At 43.4% G+C, this 21,221-nt stretch overlaps 1 protein-coding gene across 2 annotated transcripts; it reads left to right on the top strand.

The window, feature by feature from the left end:
* Window positions 1-149: 149 nt before the first annotated feature.
* ZDHHC7 (zinc finger DHHC-type palmitoyltransferase 7) lies at window positions 150-18,807 on the top strand. 2 transcript variants are annotated; one of them, XM_066194719.1, is made up of 8 exons: window positions 150-290; window positions 4,259-4,345; window positions 6,597-6,931; window positions 9,459-9,583; window positions 13,990-14,086; window positions 14,328-14,409; window positions 15,560-15,690; window positions 16,687-18,807. In XM_066194719.1, exons 3-8 carry the CDS (start codon window positions 6,614-6,616, stop codon window positions 16,861-16,863), a joined length of 930 nt encoding a protein of 309 aa, XP_066050816.1. In that variant the 5' UTR covers window positions 150-290; window positions 4,259-4,345; window positions 6,597-6,613; the 3' UTR covers window positions 16,864-18,807. The 2 variants fall into 2 exon arrangements, with proteins under 2 accessions (XP_066050816.1, XP_066050817.1); XM_066194720.1 differs by lacking the exon at window positions 150-290 and adding an exon at window positions 1,788-1,851.
* The last annotated feature ends 2,414 nt before the right edge of the window (window positions 18,808-21,221 follow it).

The following is a 21,221-nucleotide window of genomic DNA, read 5'->3' as shown; positions in this document are numbered from 1 at the left end:
CCGCGCCCCGCCCCTCCCGGCCCCGCCCGGCCCCTCCCGGCCCCGCCCCGCCCCTCCCGGCCCCGCCCCTCCCGCCGCGCCTGCGCCGCGCCGCCAGCGCGTCCTTTCCGCCTCCCGCGGAAGCGCCGCCCCCGCCGCTTCCGGGATCCTGCGGCTCCGGGGGAGCCTCGGGAGCCGCGGGCGCGGTGGCGGCGGGCGCGGAGCTCCAGCGGCTCCAGCGGCCGGGGCCCGGCCCCAGCGCCCCACCGCGCCACGGCAGCGGGGCCGCCGCCGCCGCCTCTGCTGCTGAGGTAAATGTCCTCGCGGTCCCTCCCCGGGCAGGAGCGCGGTGGCCCCGGGAAGGGCGGGCGGGGAAGGTTGGCGGGGATGAGGCGCCTCAGGCCGGGCTGGGCACTGGGGCTGATGTTTGGACGCAGTTCGCAGGGTGTTTCTGCGTGTGCTGTCGCTTTCCGCGTTATTTACACTAACCCCCCCCCCAAAAAAAAAAAAATTAAAAATTATAAATTATCCATCAGCAGCTATAGGAAGAAGCTCGGATTTGTCCCTGTGCCCCAGCTGGAGTGTTGTGGAGCCCGAGGTGCCGCCCTGGGAAGCTGAAGGGCAGCCAGCATCTCTCGTTTGACTCCCACCTTTCCTGGGGCTTGCTCCGGGGGTTTCCCTGGTTTTTATGGTTCTGATTTTCCTCATTCCCAGCGCTTGCAGGAAGTGGGAATGCAAACAGCTCTCCAGTGAGAGGGTGGCTTCGTGCAGCGCAGCGTGTGTGTGATCTCTGCCATTAAAAAAAAGCATAGGGATTGGGAAATCACTGGCTACTTTTTGTGCTGAATACCCGCTCGTAAGATGGTATCGGGATGCAGAATTACAGTGATGTAACTGTTTGCCTCGCTGGAGACATAATTAGGTTGAAGTCGCCGTGACTGTTCACATTAGCAGACTGAAATTAGCTCTTTTGAAGTGAATGCTCCCTGACTTTGAAAATTTGCAGATAAAAAGGAGCCGTGCTGGTTCGTCAGGAGATGAAACTGATGGGAAATTTTAGTGGTTTGAGATTAGTGTTAAATAGCTGAGGTCTCTCTGTTGAGCTGAAAGGATTTGGTAACACTTTTTATCTCCCTAAAGCTTCTTGGTTTTCCTTTAGCAACAGTGTATTTTGTATCGTACAGATCTGAAGGATTTCTTTTTTATGCCTTTTAAGGAAAGTGAATTGATGGGATTTTGCAGTGGTTGAATGGCTGAAAGTGAAGAGCACAGAGGAAGTGTGAGGATTTATGTGTCTGATATGAGGAACAGTTGAAACAAAGGCTTGAACGTTCCTCTAATGGATATTGGAAGTTGCTAGTGAGAATAGTTTGATCAAGAGCGTTATTTTTTGGAACCTGGGAGGAAGAATCACATGGACATATGGATGAGGATATAATAGCTGACATAAAAATGTGCTTGCCAGCTCCATATCACAGAGCAATCACTGTATGTGACACCTGAGCCCTCTTCAGCTGAGTGTGAGGATAGAGTGTGCACTGTTGAAGGCAAAAATTAGAAATAAAAGATTTGCTCTCTCAAGTAGGATGTGATTCATGCAATTGCTGTTGGCAAAGAGGTAAAACTTTCAGCTTTCACATGCCAATGTTGGTATTGGTGTGAGCCTTGTGGAGTCTAATCTGAATCTGAGCCTGTGGCCCTGTTCCAGAAGAGGCAGAAATCAAAGCCCAGCCTCAGGTAGTGTTTGTGTCCTTCTCAGGTGGAGGTTGTTTAATCCAGGAGCGTTTTGTCCTTGCTGCTGTACCCCAGTGAACTCCTGGTGGATCAGGTTGTGTGTTTGGTTCCTTGCTGGGCACCAAAGTCACGTGTAAGGTATTTCCTTTGACTTTCACATCTCAGGGTGAACGATATGTTATTGAAAAGAAATCCTGCTGAACATCTCTGGTGTTGTTTTGTGCTTGTGGAAGAGTGATTTAATATCACAAATCTGCTCCATGTCCGATAGCAAAGCTTTGTAATACTTTGTACAAATATGTGCTCTGAACACACTCATCGGGGTGTTCTCTTGCGTTTTTAGTAATTTCTTTTACCGTGAATTCTCATTTCTGGGTTTTGAGGATGTTTATAAAGATGTTATGGCATAAATCATAGAAATGGTTTGGGTTGGAAAGGACCTTAAAGGTCATCTTGTTCCCACCCCTTGTGGGAACATCTTCAGCTGGGTGGGTTTGCTTAGAGCTCCATCCAACCTGGCCTTGAATAATTCCAGGGATGGAGCAAACTGTGCCAGGGCCTCACCACCCTCACAGGGGGGAATCCATTCTGTATATCCAAACTACATTTCTGCTCTTTAAGTTTGAAAACAGATATATATAATTAGGTGATCCACTTCTTCCACTAAAACCAGCCCTTTTACAAGGCCACCTTTCTGGTGGTCATGAATTTATAATGTAACTTCTTCAAAAGTTGTTTGTTTGTTTTATTCCAGTAATATATCTGCATTTTTAGGCCTGAGTTTCAGTAGCAGGGAGGTGTAGGTCAGGTGAGATATTCCCTACCTGAGAATTTCAGATAACCCCTAAGAGTGGAACTGGATTGGGTCAGGTTTAATATAACCACAAATGTATGTGCAAATGTAGCGCTGGGCATGGAGCATTGAATAATTTGCTGTTATCTTCTGGTGCCAGATAAAGATTTGTAAAAGGTCAAATTAAAAACTGTTGCTTGCTGTATTAGAGGTTGAAGTGTAGTGCTTTGACCTTTTGTACTCCAAGTATGCAATAGAGAGTAAATTTGGTTAGGACAGGCATTGAAGCAAATAAATGAGGAGTAGAAGGAAGCTGTGAGCATCTCAGTGGGGATGCTGAGCTCCTCATAAAGGGAGAGATTTCCAACACTGATCCTCTTCCCTCGGAGGGGCCAAGGTGTGGGCAGCTGGAGAGGATGGGGCAGATCCCACGAGAATGCCTAATCCCATTATTCCTGCAGGGCTGCTCTGAGGGGACACTTGCACACAAAGCAGGCTGTGACAGACACAGACTCTGCACAGGATTGCAGCTGGGATGAGGGGCTGGCTGAACAAATCCCGTCCCTGTCTCCTCAGTGAGCTCTCCATGAGCAATTGCAGCCGATGAGTGTGAGCTGAATGTTTCACCTGCGGGGGCTGAGTGAGTGTGTGGTGCTCCCTCAGCTGTCACCCCCAGCTCCAAACGGGTGGGTGACACCCAACCTGGCTGCTCCTGTGCCTCGTCTGCTCAGCTGCCACCAAATGCCACCTCATTGACAGCTTAATGGCTCTGGGTTTCACAATATTGTGAAGTTTAAGATTTGTGAAGCAATCACAGCTTCCTGCAGTGATGCAGTAGATAAGGGGGAGTGGTTTAAAACTAAAAGAGGGGCAGTTGGGATTTGATATCAGGAGTTTTTTACAGTGAGAGTGATGAAGCTGTGGCACAGACAGTCTGTGGATGCCTCTTCCCTGGAAATGTCCAAGCTCAGGTTGGATGGGGGTTTGGAGCAACCTAGGATAGCGGGAGGTGTCCCTGCCCATGGCAGGGGGTGGCACTAAGTGACATTTAAAGGTCCCTTCCAACCCCATCTATTCAATAATTCTGATATGTTCACAATAAACACTTGCATTACCATTTATTCTTGCAGTAGAATGTTTGAGTTTGTTTAAATAAGGTAAGAGACTTCTCCTTTTCAATTCCCCTTGAGCTGGGAAGATTTGAGAATGGGTTCTGAAGGACTCCACCAGTAATGTTGTATTTGGAGGATCTATTTCTAACAAGCTGCTTTCAGAAGCTTTTCAAGGAAGTGACTTTGTGTTTACTGTAGCTCTTAAATGTCAGAATCGTTGTGACTCTCAAAATATATTAAGTTAACCTTGGAAATAAGAGTGATTTCCAGGTCACAACATTTATTTCAAATAAATAGAGAATAAAACCAGTGAAGAAGAAAACCGTAGGTACTTCTTTAGGCAGCTTTAATCAGACAGCAATTCAGGCCCACACCTCTTCTGTTCTCTTCCCCAAATAGAAACGTAATGCAAGATTCTGTGCTGCAATCCTGCTCCAAGTGCCATGTGGTGATTTCCAAAAGTTAACAGCTAAAAATGTCAAGCTTTCAACTACCTGGCCTGCTAAATAAAACAGGAACTTTTTCATTGTAGCTACGTGCAGGGCGTTTCAGAGTGCTACTATTGATGTGTGTTATTTGTATTTCACAGCATTTTCCTGATGCAGCTCTGCTAATCAGTTTGTTGGTGATGTCTTTTCAGATTTACGTCAGACACGGCTATGTGAATAACCAGGGATAACCCGAAGGCAGGACAGGATGTCAGAATAACACACAAAACGTTTTGGAGGTATTTGCCTGGTTTTGGATTTCTTTATTTGTGCTAACGGGTTTTTTTTTGGTTGTCTTTAAGGCGTTTAAGCAAAATGAATGCAGTAGTTCTGTGCCATTCCATACTGAAAACATTCCTTTAAAGTTTTAGAAGCCTTTTTTTGATTAAATAATAGCTGATTTGCATGGTTATTTACATGATCTTCATGTTCCGGCTGCTAATTGTGTATTTTTATGGAACTTAAATGGTCTTGACCACAAGGGGTGGTGATGTCCCAAAGTGCTTTTGGACTTAATTGGCACAGATTGTAGTTTTAACTATGAACATTTAGGAGGATCAGGATCAGGAACTGGGTGAACAGAGGGCCTTATTTAGGTTAAATTAAGCTTTAATTACTTTTCAAGGAGATAAAATTCATTCTTTCCTAAGGTAATTTTCTTGTGTATGACATCTTCATCCTTGGCTTAGCAGCTGCATGCTGGTGAGAGAGAGGAATTTTGTCCAAAAAAACCCCCAATGTGTGAACAGAAACTACAATTTAACTCCTAGAATTTGTAATAGATCCAAGCAGCAGAGCTGAATTTCAGTTTGTTCTGTTCCACAAACAGAGAATTTGTCCTTCAGACACCTCACAGTGTCCTGGGAGCTTCCCAGCTATTTTTTGCAGTTGCTCTCACATCTCTCTGCTGCATCTGCACGTATTTATTTTCATTTCTTGGGTTGCTCCTGCCCAGTTCTAACATCAAAGCTGAAGGATCGGAAGGATTTCCTGGGCCAGAAAATATGTTATTCTGATTCCTGATGGAGAGTTTTTAAAGGGTTTAGACAAACACAGCTTCATCAAAAACCGTCTCAGTGCCAGTGTCTTCACCTGGTCACTTGAACCATTGCGGAGGGACACAGTGATCCCATGTTCAAGGTTTTGGGATGGAAATTGCAGTGCCATAATCCCTGCAGTGTGTGCAGGCTGCCATTAGTGAGGGGGGAAGAAGGGAGACCTCAGTGTGCCTGTCATAAATCAATAGAAATGCTTTCAGGTTTCTCTCAGGCATGGCCTTTAAGAGCAGGAATCAATATGATTTTTGGAACACGGTATACTTTTAAAGCAGCAGGATATTCTTGAGGCCTCGTGTTTAAGCTTTAATTTGTCTCCTGTTGGTTGATTGCACTTCAGCTCTGCCATTCCATATCTTTCCTTGGGAGAGATGTCTGGGAAATAATGCTGTTTTCATGAGAGCTGTTAAGGCTTCAAGGCTGGCGTTTGCTCCACGTTGGAAGGACAACAAAGCCCTAAGAGTTTTCATGAAATTAAATTAATTAATGTGTTCTTTGAAAATCTGATTCGTGTAATCTGTTGCCATGTTAATTTAACCAAAACCATTTGTTTCCCTGAAGTTTGGGCTGATCTGAGACCATTTTATGAGTTATCCAATAGATCTTTGTAACAGGCTTGTGGTTTTTCCAAAACAATAACATTTTTGTCCACAAATGTAGCTGCTTTCTAACTTGCTGTGTTGTTTGTTGTGAGCAATGAATTAGAACAGCTTTATTTCCATCCTGGTTTTCCTTTCTACTCTTCCCTCACTTGCTGCAGCAGAATAAAAACTCAACAGTCTGGTGCCATAATTTGCTGCTTTCAGGGAGACATGAGCTGTAATTTAATGAAGACTTTGCCATTTTAGTTTGAGATAAAAGAGTTTTTAACAGAAGGGGAGGAGTGGTTTATGAGCACAACATGATGGAAATGAAACCAATCTAAAAACCCTTTTGTCAGTTGAATGTTTGTGGTGGGTTAACCCTGGCTGAACACCCACCAAAGCTGGTTTGTGTCTCCCCTCAACTGGAGAGGGGAGAGAAAATATAAAAAAATGAGGCTTGTGGGTTGAGATAAGAGCAGGGAGATCACTCAGCAATTACTGTCACAGGCTTGACCTGGGGAAATCAGCTTGATTTATTACCCATGACTTTAGAGGAAAATAAGAAAAAATAAAAACTGAAAACAAAAAACTGACCAACCAAAAAAAACCCCTCTAAAACCAAACAAAAAACCACCTAAAACCAGAACTTTAAAACATGTCTCTCCGTATTTCATATTCATCTTGGTGTAGTCACAGAACCGCTCAAGTGTCGATCAAAGAGATTCCCAGTTCTATTTTGACCCCGAACATGCTTTATCTCCCAGAAGGTAAAACCCAGGGCCACCTGCACTCTGTTTCCTCGTTAATAATCAATGCTGCTGGTGATGCTGGTGGTGTGTCTGTCCCTGCAGGGCGAGGCCAGCAAACCATGCAGTCATCAGGGCACCGCTTCCGCGATGTCGAGCACCACCCGCTCCTGGCCGACAATGACACCTACGACTCCTCCTCCTCCTCCTCCTCCTCGGAGGCCGACATGGCTGACAGGGTCTGGTTCATCAGGGATGGCTGTGGCATGGTCTGTGCCATCATGACCTGGCTCCTGGTGGTCTATGCAGACTTCGTAGTGACTTTTGTCATGTTGCTGCCTTCCAAAGACTTTTGGTACTCCGTGATCAACGGGGTTCTCTTTAACTGCTTGGCGGTGCTGGCTCTGTCGTCGCATCTGAGGACTATGCTGACTGATCCAGTAAGTATCCAGGAGTTCCTTGGCTTGGATTGTCCCCTCCATCTGCACAGAAGTTTGAAGGAGTGATACCAGCTCTTCTCCTGCTGGGAAAAGTAGTGTTACAGTCAAACCCCCCTCCTGTTACAGTCAAACTCCCTCCTGTTACAGGCAGACCCCTCCTGTTAGTTTCAAACCCTCAAGGTTTTGATGACACCTCTACTTATCATCAGGAATGGTACCTGTCCTTCTGTTACTCCATTAATGAAACCATAAAGGAACAGTCAGAATAAAATTTATAAAAGTGTTAGACTCAAGGAAAACCAGTAAAATATTACTCCAGGTGCTGAAGAAGCTGATAAAGTTTAGTCTTCTCTGTCCTCAGTTTTCTCACCTTCTTTTTATCAGATTTCTTTTCAAAATTTGTGCCTTCGTCCTCCTGCATCTCTTGAAATGCTTCTTCCATTCGTGGCACGTGGAAGGACTTTTAGAGGTGGATGTGCTGCAAAACCTCAGGCACACTTGGCATAATGGAAAAACCACTGTCCCATGTGATTCCTGCAGTTTTGTCTTTAAATATTTGGAGTCAGAGGGAAGGGAGATTTAAGCCGAGCACACACGGAAGCAGTGTGGGTGTAAGAGGTCTTGAAAGTGCTCATTTCTTAGAACTTTTACTCTTCAAGATTTCAAGAGATGAAATAGTTGATTTTGTACTAAAGTCTATTACTATTTTTAGGGAATAAATCTGGGAAAAGTTGGGTGAGGGAAAAACACCTATTTCTGCCAAATTTTTTGGAGAAAAATCTCCATTTTTCTCCACTACCAGTGTATAGAGAAGTTATGGGAGTGCTCACAAACCCAGCAGAGTGTTGTAGTTAATGATTTTCTAGGTCTTTGATTTACTTCTGCCCACACCCAGTGATGAAATATCACAACTTCTACAAACTGTGACAGCTAAGAGAGTTAATGGTTTAAGGATTTATTGCTTAAAATATGAGCTGGTAAAACCGTGTGTCTCTCTAGACCTGTGTTGTTTTTTTATGGGTAAAACATGATCCAAACTGAGATGAGTCACTGCTTTTTTCCTCTGTTCCTTTCCTGCTGAGTCCCAGAATGGAAGACACAACTGTGTGATAGAAACTAAGAGGAAAGGAAGAAAGGAATGAACTGCCTCGAAACTTATGTGAATTGAATTTATTCTTGTAACTGTAAAAATAGATTTTTGGTGGCTGGCTGTGACTGTGAAAGATGTTCCTGAAATAGAGCATGTTTTTGTCAGCAAAATGCTTGAAAGCGTGGTCTGAGCGTCTCATCCTTGTGGCAGGTGAACAGGGGAATGTGAGATGTTTACACCAAATGTTAACTTGAGCAAGAACATTCAGATTGCAAAATCCACCTCAGGAGTACAAGATGAGTGTTTAGGGAAGTCTCTCTGTCCCCCTGTGAGCACCAGTTCAGGTTTGAAGCAGCACTCAGCCCAAGAGCTCACCTGGGGCAGGACCTGGGCTGCGTCTTGGCCAGCACAAACTCCCTGCCTTAGGCAGAGGGGTGTTTTTGGCAGTGGAAACTGAATTCCTGCTGGCTTCTTAATTCTGTCCCAGAACTTCTTACGGTGCCTGTGTCAGGTACTGATGTTGCCAGGGGGATTTTTTGAATTAGAATTAATTGTAGAATGTTGCAGTTGTCTTAGGCTGACCTGGAGAAGGTGGAGGAAGTGCTGGTCTGGAGCAGTTGGTACAGAAAGGCCACTTGGCTGTCACATCTCAGTTTATTTCACAATCACTTTCCCTCCCAGATGAGGCTTTACCTCCACAAATGAGCAGGGTGGCAGTGGTGCTGTCCATGATTTTCTCCTTACTAATCCAAATGTAGATCCCGGACTCGGGAGGCTGATGCAGCTCTGTGATAATCAGATCAGAGAACTAATCACTAAAAGTGAATTTCTTTTCCCAATCAATTATTTCTCTTTTGAATCAGTTCCTTTAACTCTTTACCGCCAAGCTGCACAATAAAGAAGATTAAAGAAGCCAGTGCTGGTCCTGCTAACAGTGTCCAATCTAAAGATTTTAGGAAAAAAGAATGACAGTTCTCAAAAACTTGGGGCAGGTGGTTAAACCCTGGCTTCAGAGGGTTGAAAAAACATCTTTCAAGTAGTTGCTGGTTTAACTTCTGTGGATGGCTTGGCCCATTAATCAAATGCCACACCAAACATTCAGGGTAACTCCTCAGCAAATGATGAGCAGTGCTGGTGTCTGCAGGGTAAGATGTGTCTCCCTCTTCATTTCTCTGGGCTGGTGGCAGGATTTTCTGTGAGAATTAAGCTAATACTTGGCCAGAGATGAGTCTTGCTGGAATAAAGCTGAATTTGAGGTCAAGCAGAGGTAATTTATTCATTTGGAATTGATTCTGGCTTATAGCAGACTGGCTTTGAATAAATGAACTTATTTCAGCAATTATCCTGAGGTTACTGGTATGAAGTCTATGAAATGTATTTTTAAATGCTCTCATGCCATTTAAGAAGCTTTCTCTCCTCTAATTGAAATGATTTCAGGGGGCTGTGCCCAAAGGAAATGCCACTAAAGAATACATGGATAATTTGCAACTGAAACCAGGAGAAGTGATCTACAAATGTCCCAAGTGCTGTAGTATCAAACCTGAGCGTGCACACCACTGCAGGTATGCCAGAGTTCCTTAAAGAGTTCTGTATTTGGAGGCATGGAATGACATTCCTGATATTTGTTCGTTCCCCCCCCCCCCCCATTTTCTTTGCTATCCACTGAACTTTCAAATTCCTACGTTGCAGAGTATTTTATAAATGTAATGTATTATGGCCAAAAATGACTGTGGATGAGGGGAGAGAAGCAAGAGACTCAAAGATTTTATAAAAATAACTGTGCTCTGCTGTCTTAAATAAATTTGATCTGTGAGTATCTTTTCCTGTACATAATTCCAGTTATTGCGCTGTGCTGTGGGTAATGCAGGGCAAAGAAAAGAATCTCCAATTTCTGAGAGGAGCTGATTTAAGAAATGAATCCTGCAGTCTTAAATTAACAAAATTTGGAGTGGTTTTAAGTAATTACTTTGTGTCATCTCTTCTTTGCAGTGCATTTGAAGTTACATGTGAATTGGCAGGTTATTTTCCCAAAGTTGCATGAATAATTGGTTAAATGCACTTCTACTTATTGAAAATCCATTTGGATAAGGACAGAAGTGATGATCATTTGGGCTAAACACGCTGTGGGAGAGATAGTAAATGTATATTTTTAATTCTCAATCTTTGGAGTTCTCAGGCACTGTGGAAATGCTTTTGTAGTATTTATTGTGAGCCAGTTGAAAATAGCTGTGCCTGCATAATCAGGGCTTACATAAAGATGCAAATGCTTCTGGTGGCTCTCTAGGTGTGGGGAGCGATGTGTGTTGAATTGTGAGAAGTATTAAATTGAAGTCTCTGAGTTGGTGTCTGTCAAAGGAACGGAGCAGAGTCTTGTCAGGACTCTGAGCTGATCCTGGAGCTTTGTGGGTTCTGAATTAAAAGCTTGGTGTGTGTCAGTGCTCCGTGCAATGCTCTGGCTGAGGAGCTGCTCCCGTTATAAACACTCCGCCTTGGCACGAAGCTCCTGCTCTTCTCTCAGCTCTGAGTGGGTTTTGTGTCTGGAGTGTGAAGGGAGAAGTTCCACGGATAAACAGGCGAGTGTGGGATTATCTGCAGTGGGTTTAGGCTGCCTTTGCTCGGGTGCAGATCCCAGGGCTGCCCTGCTGTGCAGGGATGCTGCTGCTTCATCAGCTCGGGAGTGTTCACTGGAGGATGGCTGGGGGTGGAGGCAGCACAGCTGCTCCTGGGCCAGGAGGGGAGCTGGGAATCCCTGGGGGTCCAGGAGAGCTGTGCAGTGTTCCCATGGCTTGGCTCTGTGTCCCTGGGCTGCCCTGAGGGAGCCCCACTGAGCATGGCCTGGATCTCACTCATTTTCTCATCCCATATTCAGGTTGATTCCTGCACAGACCTTGCAGGTATCTGTGGAAAGCATTTGCCACATCTTTGGTCCTGGTAGGATTTGCTAGTTTGGAAGGAGCCCTAAATGAAGGCATCATCTGTTGAACTCCATATGACAGAAAAAGAGCTGGAGTGTCAGAGATTCAGAAGCTCAAATGCCTTCTTCACAGCAAGAATTTGAGCAGCATTTATTGTTAAAGCAGAGCAAGAACGGATAACGTCTGTGAAAAAGGAAATAGCTGGTATTTTCCAAGGGTTTGTTTTCCCCAAGCACCTGTTTAGAGATCCAGCTTTGTGTGTCCTAGGAATTGTTTTAATGCTTGGTCAAATATTCTGTCATGTTTTACTGAAGGGTAAAGGAGCTTTTTGGGGCTTGCTCAGTGCATCCCTGGCTCCACAGAACCTCTGGAGGAGAAAGCCAGAGCCTGAAAGTGTTGTGAGGCTGCTGACATGTTTTTCTCAGCAGTTGGATTTCTGGTTTAATTGTCTTTGTTTCTGTTAATCTGATTCTTTGCCTTCGATTTCTCCCTGCAGGAGCTCACCCAGTAGAAAAAGGGTTTGTTTGATTATGCTGCCAATTTTTATATTGGTTTGCAAACCCATTCCAAGGACATTAAAAGGATGGTCTAGTCCCAAGTATTCAAAGTGGCAATTTGCTGATAGGAGAGACTTGGAAATGGAAATTGAAGTTGGTTGCTGTTGGGAAATACTTACACTGAGAGGCACAGTGCGTGTTTTGAGTAGTAAATTATTAACAGAAGAGACTCTTAGGATGTAGTTACAAAAATTGTTGTGCAACACTGCAACAGAAGTTCTTTTAAGGAAGAAAAATAGTTTCGTAACACACATTAGTGAAGGGGGAAAGAGCAGAAACCTTTTATTTACAGCCAAACATCTCTGAAATACATTAAAGTGATGTTTTAGTGAGCAGTTAACATTTTCAGCACAGGGAAGAGCCCTATCCTGAGTGAATGGGATTTCATTTTCACTGAAGGAGCACAGCTGTCATCATTCCTGCCTGCTCTGAGTGCCTGTGTTTGTGTGTGGGGAGCTGTTACTCTGAATTAAGTCACTGAGACGTTTCCAGCAGGCTCCCAGGGACTATCTGTTACCCACACCCATTTCTCTTGAGTCTTTAGCTGTGTCTTTCTAAATGTTATCTTTGGCATTCAGAGCTGTAACTGCACCTGCCTGAGTTCATGGGGCAGCAATTCCAGGCTGGTGGAGAGACTTTTCTCCATCCACAGGTGCTTGTTCTGTTTGCATCTCTCCTGTGAACAACCCAGGCTGCAGCTGAGGGAGGGATTTCCCCAAACTGCTGCTGCACAGAAAGGAATAAAACACAAGGGATAGGGTAGGAAGAAGGCAGAACCACTGCATGGAGCAGTGCTGTGAGATTGTTGGTGGGAGATCAGGAATTGAAGGCAGAGTTCCAGACATCTGAGCTCTTGTGAGAGCTCTGTGTGGGCTTGTGAGAAATTCTGAATGAGCAGAAGCGAGTCCTGCCCACCTCACATCCTCCAGCATTCAGCTCAGTTGAGCCTGGGTAGGATTTTACTGAGCACTTCACATTAATACTGTTTTTAGAGTGCTGGCATGGGTTCTGTGGCACATCAGGAGCCTTGTCTGGTTGTGATGCTCAGGGGGATGAGAGGCTGAACTTGCAGGCAGCAAGGAAAGTCTTCTGAGGAGCCTCCTGAGTGTCTCCCCTGGGGTGATACCCAGTTTTCTTGCACCACAGAGTGGCTGTGGTGTTTATCTGGTACTGGGATTTTCACTTGTATTTAAAGAGTCATTTGTAGCAGAGGATGAATTCTCTTTATTGTCCATAAAACAGGAGGCAGGGGGAATGTAGGGGCTGGGTTTTGATAGCTCACAGCAAAGGCAGCTTCATTTGAGATTCTTCCCCATGACCTGCACAGTGGGTGTATTCTGCCTCATGCTGAATTGCCTCAGAATCATACAAATGTGATGACTTAAAAATTATTTTCTGCCTCAGAGCATTCAGTTCCCCCCACACCTCCCTCTTTTGTCTCTCCAGTGACAGTCACCCAGCTCTGCTTTGTGGTTTGTCACCACAGCACCTGCAGACACCACACTTAAATCAGCCTGTGCTGAAAACTAAGGGGTTTGAATAAGAGTTCCCTGCATTTTTTAGGCTTATTTGGCTTGGTGGCTGCTGAAGTGAAAATGTTTAATATTCTGGGTATTCTGCAGGAAAATCTGGGGCACTGAGTGTGTGGCTGTCTTCAGTACAAAGCTGGGAAAGCGGAATATCAGCATTGCTTAAGCTATTGATTTATGAAGAACTACAACAGATGTTGCAACTGTTTTGGTTTTGGTGTGTAATTGTTCATATTTGGCTGCAGAGCTGAGCCCTCTGCTGCTCTGTGGCAGATGTGAAATGGAGTTATTGCAGGATTTGGCTTCTGCGGGCATAGCCTTGACTCAGAACTGGGCAGGAACCAAGTGAACCAGCAAAGAGCGGGAGTGTTCAAGAAGTGATGAGCAAGTAGCCACTCAATAAGTGCTGGTTGTAGTTTCAATATTTGTGTTTTCTGTTGAGGAAGTGAGGTTTGATGCTGTGAGCTGTGCTTTAGTTCAGATTTTGATTGCATAAGTTTAGAATTTTATGGCTGGTTGAGACCTCAAGAACAACAGTTTCTCCCTGGAAGATGTGAATTGCTTGGGTTTCTTCTTATCCACAAGCAAAATTTACAACTTGAAAGCCTGTAAAATATTTACTTTATCTAAAAACCCTTCTCCAGAAGGGAAAGGGTTTTATTAATACTGAATGTAGAGAGAGCTGAAGCTTTGCCTGTTCTGAAGTTCTGGATTTGCTTGATTGTGTGTTTGGCTGTGCAGTGATTGTGTTTTATTGTCAGGAGTATTTTATGTACAAAATCCATTTTGGAGCAACCAAAGGCTGAACTGAGAGGGAACAAACACTTTCTTTTAAAGAAATGCAGATAAAATCCCTGTCTGCAGTTTGTCATGAAATATTTCAGCACGTCATCCTAAGAGTGGCTGCCCTTTTTTTCTGCATTTAAAATACAATTTCTCACCAGAAGCCTCTTGTCCTTTCTTGCAGTATTTGCAAGCGATGCATCCGAAAGATGGATCACCACTGCCCGTGGGTGAATAATTGTGTGGGGGAGAAAAATCAGAGATTTTTTGTTCTGTTTACGGTGAGTGAGCAGCAACAGCAGCTTGATTTTAGGCTGAGTCTACCTTGATTATAACAATTTATGTTGTGCTTGGTGAGTAATGGCTTTAGGACACAGTTGTTTTGTTTGGTAGGGTGGGGTTTTTTTTCCTTCCATATTCATTTTTATTCATTTTTGTTTTGTGCTGTTTCAAAGTTCCTTGGTGTTTTGCTGTGTTTTCTGTGGTGACAGTGAGTGAAGTGCTGCTGTCTCTTGTTTGCAGATGTACATAGCCCTAATTTCAGCTCATGCTCTTGTACTCTGTGGATTTCAGTTCTTCTCCTGTGTCCGAGGGCAGTGGACTGGTGAGCAAATAAATACTTAATTTTCATTATCATAATCTAGCAGATAGTAGGGAAAAGGTTCCTATTTTAGTCCTAACATTCCTATTTTAGTCCCTTCTTTAAGTGATATCCTTAAAATATTTCAGATCTGTGTATCCATCACTCTCCTTTTCCTTTCTGGGTTTTTTGCCCCCTTTCCTTCCGTCATTCTCTGTAAGAGCTGCCAGGGGCATTCTCACTCCCTTTACACACAAGTAGTAATTTACTACCTCTGTAGTAGGAAGGAAACTGAGCTGGTCCTCAACCACCTCAGCTCTACATCACCTGAATTTGGGCTTTGTGTGCCCCACCTCAGTTCTGGCAATGACACCTGAAATTTAAACACATTTCTCCCTCATTCCATTACTGGAGTCAGCTGTGGACTTCCTGCAGAAAAGAAATTCCCTAAACTATCCCATATTTTTAAATTTAGTTTTCTGGCTTTTATTTCTTAATGTTCCAATGTGCCAGAGCTCATTCTGGGCTTGTGCTTTTGGCAGATTGTTGATGTGTTCTTTTGCTATATGAAGCAACAGGGAAATCCATGTGATTTTTTTTTTCCTGAGTATTTCATTAAATGGATGGAATCTCAGAACTTTTTCTTTTTACTTGAAACATTCACCCTGCTGTACACTTATCCCTGTTTAAATACAATTGAGTTAATCAGGTGATCAGAGGCTCTGCAGAGATGTGTGAGGCAGAACATGATTACTTTGTGTTGAGAATTTTTTTAAAAAAGAGTAATAAAGCAATCACAGCCAAGTGGAACATCTGTATTAGCAAGTCAGGGCTGACAATGGGGATGGTTTTTACAGCTTCTGTCGTGCAGGAAGCTCCAAGCTGCTCTCTCGTGTGCAATTCTGAGTTTTTCACTCACCTCATGTGCAAACATTTGTTTGATAGCCCTGAAATCCCGAGGCAGGATTGCAGAAATAGTTACCATGTGCTTTATGGGAAGGCAGAAGTGTTACTTCCATAAAATTCTTTATTTTCTTCATCAGCAAATAAAGCTGCTGCAAAATCAGAAGTTTGTTTTAAATGTGAAATACTGTTTCAAGTGCCAGACCTGTAGGACATGCTCTGCAATTTGCTGTTGGGTTTTTTTTGGTAACCACATCTCTCCTTTTCACAGAGTGCAGTGACTTCTCCCCACCTGTAACTGTGATCCTGATGATCTTCTTGTGCCTTGAGGGTTTTCTGTTTCTCACTTTCACTGCAGTCATGTTTGGCACCCAAATCCACTCAATATGCAATGATGAAACGGTAAAAACCTCGACTTCTTTGTGTTCTGTAAAATTTATTCTGGGAAGATGTGATTAGATGTGGTTTTATTTGCATGAGGAGAGGATCTTATTTTGGAGAAAGCTGCAAGACTTCCGTAGTTCATCATTTTTATTTTTGACAGTTGGGAGGATTGGAATGGTTTACTGGAGGTTGCTTTCTAACAGAAGCTCTTGCACTATTTGCTCTTCTGACATTTTGCAATTCGGTTTTAAATGACAAAGAATGCAAAACTTCTGACGTGAGGTTTGACTTTCCCTTCTGAGCTGGCACAAATTCCTGCTGGGTGCCACGGGAAATGTCTGCTTTTTTCAGATTTATACTGGAAATCTCTCTCACCTCGCTTTGATACATTTTCTCAGAGGATAAAACAGAGTTTGGGCTCCCTTGTCCTTAGATGTGCAGTGTCACATCTTGAGAGAATAATTGCCTGGGAACATAAGGAAATTGAATCCTGTGACTGTTCAATATTTTCTCACATTTAAAAGTGTATTTCTGTACTGAGGAGTAAGCACAAAACAACTGGTAAATATTTGAGCCTTCATTAGTGGGAAGCACAAAAAATGACCATCAAAAGAATGCATTTGGGAGAGTAATCCTGCCTCCAGTAATTGTGGACCAGGAGCCTTGCTGTCTGCTTTCATTAACTGAGTAAACAGCTTGTAATGTAGGATACTGCACGTGGATCCATCAGCTTTTCTGGGAATTTTGTCTTTTAGCTTGAGGGGGAAAAGAGATAGAGGTAAATCAACCTTCTTGTACATATTTAATGTTCTAAATCTTCTGCCCTGTATCCACAGGGCTAAAACAGTTTCTGACTTCTAGCTTAGTACTTAATAAATAAGAATAAGAAACTAAATCAGCTGAGGAACAACACAATAAAACAACACAAAACTGCAAACCCGGATTTTATAGCCGCCATTAGATCAAACTAAACCTTGGACTCAGCAGTGCATCCCTGCCTGTGTTTGTTTGCAGGAGATTGAAAGACTGAAGAGTGAAAAGCCAACGTGGGAGCGCAGGCTCCGCTGGGAAGGGATGAAATCTGTTTTTGGGGGCCAGCCCTCCCTCCTGTGGATCAACCCTTTCGCTGGATTTCGGATCAGGCGACTCCTGCTGCGAGGAAAGAAAGGAGGACCTGAGTTTTCTGTTTGAGTCTAAATATGCTGGGACTTGCAAGAATCCTATATAGTATTTATTTTGGGGCCAGAGAAGGCTGTCTACATATAATCTGTGACCAGGTGAAACTGATATCAGACATTTGCTTGTAGCAAGCAGAGTTTTCTACGTTTATTGTCACAGACATCTCGTTAGTTTCTGAGACAGGAACTGGATCTGCCACGATCTTCACAGCAGGATACCAGAGGAAAAGCACGTGGTCACACTAAAGAAGCCAAATGTTGTCATGCTACTGTAATTTATTTTCTGAAATTACTTCCCCCCTCTTTCTTTTTTTGTTGCTAAACCCTTTTTATTTGATAAATGTCTGGGGAATTAACCTGTGTGTTTTTTATAAGGAGTCCACGTCCTTGGATGCAGTTGTCAATCATTAGGAGGAGCATTCTGGTGGAAGTTGATCTCCAGTGAGACGCAGCCTTCTCAGTCCAGATTTCAGGGAATTGTGCTTTGTTCAGTTCTCCTTTCTCTTTCAGCTTGTCCTGACCAGCAGAGCTGTCTCTCTGTCCCACACATTCCTCGTGTGCAGGTGATGCCAAGGACAGAGGCACTGCCACACCCTGCCCAGCCTCTTCCCTAAAGCATGGCCCGTGTTTGGCAGTGTCCATCCCCTCTGACATTTGGGGAAAGGCAAAATTCTCACTTGTAGCCTGGCTGGGGGCCAAATCCTGCCCTGGGATGTGCATTCCCAGTTCCTCATGCACTGATTGCACAGGAACTCAAGTGTGGATGAGTGGGAGCAGTGTCCTGCTGTGTGAGGTGACAGACTGGGGGTGATTCACTGCAAACACTTTGTCCTTGTAGGGTCTTGTTCTGCCCCTTTTTTACTGTACCGGCTTGTCTTAGAGGGAAAGCTGTTAATGATCCCTTGAACAAAGACAGCAGAGAAAGAGGCAACTCCCCTCCTTTCTCGAGTACAGCACAACTTAAATGTAGAGACATCTGCAATAGAGGGAGTTATTTTGAATTTAACCATTTCCACCCAAAACTACTTGGAAGAAATGAGAGCAATATAGACCTAGAACTGCTTTATGTGGGCCTGACAAACAACAGTAGTGCTAAAAAATGTTCATAAATCTGCAAGTAATGAAATACAAGCTGCAAGTAATAAAAATCCAGCTAAAAGTTGATTCTTGAAAAATGACATTTAGACTAATTTTTTTGTATTATTGTTAACCTATGAATTACTGACCATATAAAGGATGAAACAGGAGCCTTGATGCATAGCTTGAAACCGTGCCTAGAAAGTAAATAGCTCCCTGTTTTTGGGACTTGCCTTAAAATTGTCCTGTTCTTGCTTTTGTTCAGCCAGTGGCACTCATGACCTGTCCCACCTCAAGCAGCTCAGAACTCTGCATTTGCAGCCTCTGTGCACTGCAGGAGCTGTTTCCTTTCTCAGTGCCCTGCTTTTCTCCATCTCTTCGTGGCATCCTTATCCCAGCTCCATCAGTTTCTGTTCCATGGGCTGGCTGAAGGCACTGAGGGATCCATTTCTTGTCTGTGGCCCTGTGAACAAAACTGTGCAATACTTTGGGATAATTTCACTTTGCTTGGGGAGAAGAGAGGGTGGTGGTGTGGAATGCTGGAGACTTCCTTGGTGGAAATCCGCTGGAATTGCAGTCCAATGAACAAAACTGAGGGGGAGGCTGGAAGTCCCACAGAATTCTGTGCAGATTCAGTTGCACACCTTAAAGATTGGAGGGGGGAAAAAAACGTGTCTGGCTTTGTCCTGAGGCTCTTACTGTGTATATTGTTCAATGAGAAAATCAGAAAATATCACTCCAGGTGGTTGAACCCTGTGACTTGGCAAATGTGTGCGTGTGAAATCCGGTTTACTTGGCTTTTCAAATCCTTACATTGTAATTTTTTTTTTAATGTAAAAAAGAATAAACTAATGAATTGAAGTCTTAGTTGATTAACTTCTCTACATGTCAGGGGTGTTTTTTTTCACATATATTTAGATTGAAGCAGCTTCAGGGAAATAGTCTTGAATCCTTTGGTTTGTAATTAATTTGTATTTATATTAATTAACAGGTGATACTGCTCCAGATTAAAGAGGGTCTTCTGCTTATTAAGAATTTTAAGCTACACTCTTTTAGCCCTTCTTGGGCATTCCCTTCATCCTCTGGTGTAGTTTCCTATTTTATTATAGAACCGTGGAATAATTTACATGAGAAGTGACCCTTACAGCTCATCTTGTTTCCACCCTGTTTGTCTGAGGTGAGTGGGAAAACGCTTCCAATCTGAAAACTTACCTCAGTATTGCAGCCTTTGCACTTCCAAGGAACTTGGGATAAATGCAGGTTTGAATCTCCAGTTTTTCTGTGCCACTGTTGGATTTTTCCCGTTTCTGCAGCTTCAGGAGCAGAGACAGCTGTGAGCCTGGTGAGCAGCAGGTTGGGAGTGTCCACCCAGACAAGGGGGAGGAGGAGCCAATGGCAGGAAAGGCTGGAGAGACTCAAAACTGTTCATTTCCCCTTTGCAATAATTCTAAAAAAACACTGAGATATTTTCTGGGTGTGTATCACGCTCTACTCTGATGTTTCTATGGAGAAGAGAGCTCCAAATCCATGAACACACACTTTATGCCACTGCTGCTGATATTTTGGAGCCGGTTAATGATTTGATTGTGTCTGTGTGCCATAGCAGCCAGGCTGGGCTGTGTTTATGTGTATTTTAGGGAAGAGTTTGTTTATTCTCCGAAGGGAACAGACATCCCTGCAGATGGAGCCTGCCAATTTGTCTCCTTTTTATTTTCTTGTTTAATTTCTAGTAGTAATGTCAGTATTGTTCCAGGAATTCTTTCTGAAGTCTTAAGACTTAGCAAGAATTCATTTATGGATTTCTTTATGCCTGTCCTGTGCAGAAATGTTAAATTTCTACATTTGTCCCTCTTCTCTCTGTTGGCTGCAGGTCCAATGCTGTTGGAGAAAGAAAGTGGCTTAAGGGGTTTTGAAATACAGAAATTGGGCTGTAAAATCATTCTGGAATCTGTTAATAACACTAAAATTAAGTGTACCAGCATTAATTCTGTATTTTTTTTTTTAATTTTGAACAGGGTTACAGGTTAATTCATATTTTAATGTGGTTGGTGCTTCTTCATTGACAAGCTTGTTAATTTTTTATTCTGCTTCTTTCACTTAGTCTTTTTTTTTTGTGTTCTGAATATCTCTTTTTTTTTCCTGCCTGTATTCCAGTAGCACATCTGCTCCTGTCCTGCACTTCACTCTTGTCATCCCCAGCCCAAGCCCTGGAAATTATCCAGCCGGCATCAAAGCAAGCACGGGCTGGTTTTTAATAACAGAAGCAAAACTTTGCACCTCCAAAATATTTCTGCAATTTCTCCTTATATTATAGTGCAGCATAAAGTTAATATTGGACCCAGATTCAGTGTTAAAGATGCCAAATATTAGAATTGGCAAGGAAAGGGATAACTCAGAAATATTTAAGGTTTTCTTGCCTGGGGTGCTCCATTCTGATAAGCAGCTGGCACCTGACAAGGGAAATATTATTAAATTATGGCTTTGTGAACCTCTTTTGTTAACAAAATCATGATTCCAATAAAACAGGCACTTCCAAAGTGTGTTTGCATAAGAATATTGGTTTAATTTAGAGTGGGGTTTGAGATAGGGAACCCAGAAAGATTCACAGCAAAACTCTGTTTTTGGCCTTTATACAGTAAATTATTGCTGCTGCAAAGCTTCACCAGACCAGCTGAACACTGGGGGCTGTGTCTGATACCCACTGGTGCATGGACAACTTTATTTTCTTCTCAGTTTGTGAATTCCATCAGTATCCAGTGAAAGCCAGGCTTTGCAGCCAGAGGTGATTCTTTTTAATGAAAAATAGGTGTCTGTATTGGAGAAATCAGTGGAGAACCTTGGAAACTTGGTTTTGAATTCAAGGAAAGAGGCAAACTGTCCAGATGAAATACGAGAATATGGAATTTATTTCCCCCATAGATTTATTTTCTTACCATTAATGAGTATTAATGTACATTTAATGTCTGGAAGAGGAATGGAATGGAGCTGCTGGAGGCACTGGAAGCAGTGCTGGCTCGGAACAGTTGCATCTATCATGCAGCAGGAATGCCTGCAGTGGAACCTGCTCTCCAGATAGTGCTGTTTCAAATCAGAGTTATCAGCATAAAATGTCAGATCAAATTCATCAGATGCAGGAGAAAAAATAAACCATTCTGATCCAGGTGAAATTCTAGCCGCTCTCTGATGGTTTTCAGCTCTCTCTGGTGCTGCAGAGTGGCAATGCTGACCTTCCCCTGCTGCTGGAGGCTGGGATGCTCTTCCCGAGTTCCCTTTCAGTCTCTGGGATTGTGTTTC

Source organism: Chamaea fasciata, unplaced genomic scaffold (assembly GCF_029207755.1).
Source record: "Chamaea fasciata isolate MVZ Bird 193981 ecotype frontalis unplaced genomic scaffold, bChaFas1.0.hap1 SCAF_12, whole genome shotgun sequence".
NCBI lineage: Eukaryota > Metazoa > Chordata > Aves > Passeriformes > Sylviidae > Chamaea > Chamaea fasciata.
The sequence above is the reverse complement of the archived record's forward strand: the minus strand, read 5'-3'. Positions and strand labels throughout refer to the sequence as shown.